The sequence below is a fragment of the Mus pahari genome, chromosome 2, assembly GCF_900095145.1.
Source record: "Mus pahari chromosome 2, PAHARI_EIJ_v1.1, whole genome shotgun sequence".
Classification (NCBI taxonomy): Eukaryota; Metazoa; Chordata; class Mammalia; order Rodentia; family Muridae; genus Mus; species Mus pahari.
Window position 1 is genome coordinate 155,206,280 of NC_034591.1, and position 4,701 is coordinate 155,210,980.

General features: G+C 50.5%; 1 protein-coding gene across 18 annotated transcripts in view; it reads left to right on the forward strand.

The window, feature by feature from the left end:
• Positions 1-1,515: 1,515 nt before the first annotated feature.
• The window catches only part of Plekha5 (pleckstrin homology domain containing A5), a 173,354-nt gene continuing 170,168 nt past the window's right edge, over positions 1,516-4,701 (forward strand). For 7 of the 18 annotated variants that reach the window (XM_029535232.1, XM_029535234.1, XM_029535246.1 and 4 more), the window contains exons 1-3: positions 1,517-1,674; positions 1,796-1,875; positions 3,904-3,961. In XM_029535232.1, the coding sequence (XP_029391092.1) occupies positions 1,583-1,674; positions 1,796-1,875; positions 3,904-3,961 (230 nt within the window). In that variant the 5' untranslated portion in view covers positions 1,517-1,582. Of the gene's footprint in view, positions 1,675-1,795; positions 1,876-3,903; positions 3,962-4,701 lie in introns of all 18 variants that reach the window. The other 11 variants (XR_003843268.1, XM_029535229.1, XM_029535227.1 and 8 more) reach the window with 2 other exon arrangements.

Sequence of the window (4,701 nt, forward strand, 5' to 3'; positions counted from 1 at the left end):
TTCCTGCTAGCTATTCATTGATTTAAAAAAAAAAAGTCATATTTTCCAGAGACTGGGCAGGAGATAAGATGTCAAAAAGTAATAAGGACTGAAATGAGGGAGCAGAATACAAAGGGACCCAAAAGAGAAAACATTACAGCGATGGTATTTTTTTTTCCTCCTGTATATGCAGATGGACAGGAAAATTATAGCAGTAATTGCAGTCTCCGTTTCACCAGAGACGTATGGCCTTGGGGAATCAGGAGATAGGAGAAAAAATCCAATGAAAATGCACTCTCATCAGGAGCTTTGGCCAAGGGCATTCACCCTCCCTGTGCCTTGGTTTCCTTAAAGGTTGAAATGGATCATTTACTTATTTCAGTTACTGGGAAGATGAATGAGCAGATGAATGCCTCAGAAGCACCCAAACTGGTCAGGAAAAAAAAAAAAGGTGCTTCGAGAATGCCAAGTTGTACTATTATTATTGAACTGTGTTTCCTTTAGGATGAGTCATTTGCTGCAAAGCCGTGGAGACAATTCCAAGAGTGACGATGAAGGATCAGGGGCAGTAAGGAGCAAGCATAGCGCTCTTTACTGGCGCAAGGGAGGTCTTACTAGCAGTGAACCCTTCCTTTGTTCAAAGGACAAGGGACTTGGGGGTGTCAAGGCATTAAAAATACCATACAGCAACGTATTCATTCGAGCAGACTCTTGGAAATCTATAGGCGATTTGAATTCAGACTTTGCCATTTTTCACCATAACCCTGGGCACAATCACCTTTGTTCCTTTATGTTTCTTTGCCCCGCTCTGTGAAATGGAGACAATCATAGTTCTAATAGTGTCGTCGGGATTTAAATGTCCACCATCCCAAGGACTCAGCAAAGTAAGTTGCCCTTGTAATAAATGAGAGGTTGAGAGCCTAGAAATTCACGTTGATAATCAAGTACATCTTTTTTAAGAAAGGAAAAGGCAAGTTTTAATTTTCTAAACTATTATATGACTCAGAAGCCTAGAAAGGAAAAAAAAAAAACAAAAACAAAAACAGCAACAAAAAGACCTTAAGTCTGAATCAGTCCCATTTCAGTGGTCCGAGCTCACTCGTGGACCCTCCTTTATTTGGCATGCCACACGCCAGAAAAGCCTTTCCCAAAAGCAGTTTTCCATTTCAGCGCCCGGCGTCTCCCTGAGAAGCCCCGGGCTAAGCAGTCGCTGGTTCCAAACCTCACGGGGTTCGGAGCCGAGCCCTCCGGGCGGGCGCCGGCGGGACCCGACCCCGGAACCTTGGCGCGGCGCGGCGCGGGCGGGGCGCGGGGGAGGGCTTTGGCGGGGGCGCGGCGCCGCTTCGCCCAGCCTCCGAGCGAGCGAGCGAGCGAGCGCGGCGCAGCGCGGGCCGGCGGCCGGCCGCGGAGGATGCCGAGGGGCGGCGACGCAGGCCGGACTCAGCCGGGGCGGCGGGGAGGAGGGCGCCGCCCGAGGGGGTAGGGCGGCCGCGGGGGCGCGCTCGGGCCGGGCCGCGCGCCCTGCGCTCCGTTCACTCGCTCGCTCGCTCGCTCGCTCGCGCCCTCCTTCCTCGGCGGCGGCGGCGGCGGCCCGGGAGCAGACATGGCGGCCGACCTGAACCTGGAGTGGATTTGCTCCCTGCCGCGCTCCTGGACGTACGGGATCACTAGGGGCGGCCGCGTCTTCTTCATCAAGTGAGCGGGCGGGGGAGGCGCCGCCGGGCGGCTCGGGGGAGCGGTGGGAGCGAGCGGGCCGGGGGGCTCCCGTGGGTCGCCCCTCGCGCCGCTCAGCGCCTGTCCCTTCTCTTCCCTGCAGCGAGGAGGCCAAGAGCACCACCTGGCTGCACCCGGTCACCGGCGAGGCCGTGGTCACCGGGCACCGGCGGCAGAGCACAGGTAAGGCGGGCCGGGGCCGGGGCTGCGGCTCCGGGCCACCTGGCGGGGTTGGAGGGGCTCCGGGCTCCGCGCGACTGAGTCCCGGGGCGCCTATTCTTCTCCGCCTTTTCATCGGCACTTGGAGACGGCGCCCTCTTCCTGGTGCCCTGGTCCCCATCCCTGCCCGGACGCCCCCCGAGGATGGGCGACGCCCCTCTACCCCTGATCGCCCCCGTCTCCGCCTCCAGCACCTTTTAGGAGGTCTTCACCCGCTCCCCGTTGCTCCCCGCATCCCAGCACCCCCGCGGTGAGACGGTCCCGCATCCTCGCCCTGCTCCCCAGAGAACTGCTTTCTGCCAAGCAGCTTTCTCCTCCTCCACCTCCTACTTCTCCTAAGTGGGACTGTGGGTAGGTGACTGATGGAAGAGTTAGGGGTGCCGCGGTGCACCCTCCCCTCCCCATGTGATCCAAACGCCGGTGAGTCCCCTCCTGCTACCCGAGGAGCCGCTGGAGTTAGGACGCTGGAGCGGGCGCCACAGCCAGTGATCCCGGCTCAAAAGTCCCCGGTAGCCGCAGCCAAGCTCCACGTACCACCAGCAGGCGGTGGGCGAGCCAGGGCGGTCCCGCGTGGGGGGCCTTCGGGCCCCAGTTCCACGAGGAAATGCATCTCGGGTTGCTTTGATAGCTTTCTTGACTGCTTGGCATGAGTTGAGCTGGAGGAGGGCTTGGGGCGGTTTCAGTGCTGGTCTGGCTTTCTTTTGTCATTCTTTGTTTACATTCACCCAACTTGTTTGCCTGAAACGTAACGTGAGTTCTCTTACTGGCCCGCCGTGACTGCAAAGGCTCGAGAGCAGTTGGGTCGAAGGTGAGGCCCGGTTCAGTCGTCCCTCTGAGTACTTTTCTCTCCAGCTCCGAGGTTCCGAGAATCTCCTATTAAAGTTGCCAGAAGGGTGAACAATCCTGCCTTTTCTATTAAACGCTGGAGTTCAGTGAAGTGACTAATAATGTGTCCAAATTTGCAAAACTGTGGAGGAGGAAAGGGAAGGCTGCTGTAGCAAGCATGATGAGGTTACATTTTTAGGGCATTTCTGACTAATAAACCGTCATGTTTCCTAACTCCCTGTGCAGTCTTTAGCTTCAGCCTGTTTTCTGTACCTATTTGCAACTTTGATAGCCTCGTTACCCTTGTGGCTACGGACACCTTTATTTCATGGAAGACAATATAGGGTTAAAAGAATTTAGCTCAAATGTTTTATGGCATTATTTCAGGCCTATTTTGATTATGTATGACACGAATGTCTTCGAATTACCCTCACAGATTAAATAGCAGTCACATGCCAGAAATATTTTATTCTATGATGTGATTTCACATTTATCTATTTATTTATTCTTGTTTGATTTACTTTGCTTGGGCTCCCATTTTGTGCACACATGTATGCCTTTTCATTCTGGAGATGTTGTGATTAAATCCAAACCACTTGTCATCATAAGTACCATGTGGCACATAAAGATACAGTCGTTCACTTGAAACTTCACATCTCTTCAGGTCAAGTGTATTGAAACACGTGTGTAAGTATTCAGTCAGTTTTCCACTAATTGAACGCTTGAGTTCTTTTCATGGTAGAAGAAAACCTAAATGGATTTGAATTGAAAAATAGGATTTTGAATAAACAAGATATACCTAAAAAGGCAAAATGCTGCCCATTTGGGGTTTGTGCAATCAGTGATGGGTATTTTACCAGGGTTTGAAGACTTTGCCTTTTGGGATATCAGAGTGGATCCTTTCCCACCCTAACTACAGTTAAAGGGAATAATTATGTTAGGTCATCTCAAATATTGCTGGAACTTTCCTGGTGGCTTTAAATTTGAATTGTCATCTTCCAAATTCCAAATAATGTTATATTGATTGACTGATGATCTTGCCAGCCAAGACTTTGGATCGACACATACTTAAATGAGCATAGCTAATGGTGAAGACAGATAAGATGGGTTTAAGCTTATTTTGCAATCTCACTGAAGTAATACTAATTGTAACATGTGTTTTTTTAGATTTGCCCACTGGCTGGGAAGAAGCATATACGTTTGAAGGTGCAAGATACTATATAAAGTGAGTGGACTCTGATTGCTTCCCTTGGTACTTCAAATGTTGTAAGGAACCGGAAGTTGGATACTTCTGAGTCTATACACAATTCTATCTTAAAGTTTGTTATAGTGTTAATTGTGTCCTTTATATGGTTATGAAACTGTGAGGGGGACGGTATTTGCCTGGGTATTCCTGGATTCACAGATTGCAAATTAGGTCACTTTTCGCCACATCCATCAGTTTGCTTGATGTTTCGGTGTGTTTCTGTGGTGGGACATTGTAAAGTCTTCTGACTTTAGCTGTGTGGTACTTACAAGTTTTGGTTTTTGATTATCTGTGGTAAGAAAACTCCTGTATGCACACACACAAAATACCTGTATTATGTGACTATTCCTCCTTCAGAGGCGAGTCCAGCTTAGATGGCAGATAGCACAGACTGAGTTGTTAATAAGTAGCAGACCTGATGGAAAGCCGGCAGGGTAAGAGGAAAAGGGGGACCCAGGAAACTCAGGACTGCTCCGCACACCTGTGATGGAGCTTGCTTGTAACTCTGCGTTAGTGTCTTTAAAATATCCCCGACATTGTGTCTCACTAATACTTGCTTGGGTAAGGCTTTGAAGAGAGCTTGAGAGCAAAGATGGTTGACTAATCTGTGAAAACCAGTTCTGTGTGCTCTAGAGCTGGTTGCCATTCGCCTTACACAGTAGCAGTCCTCCCCAGAAGGGAGCTCATTCACCTTAGAGTTAGCAGTCCTCCCCAGAAGG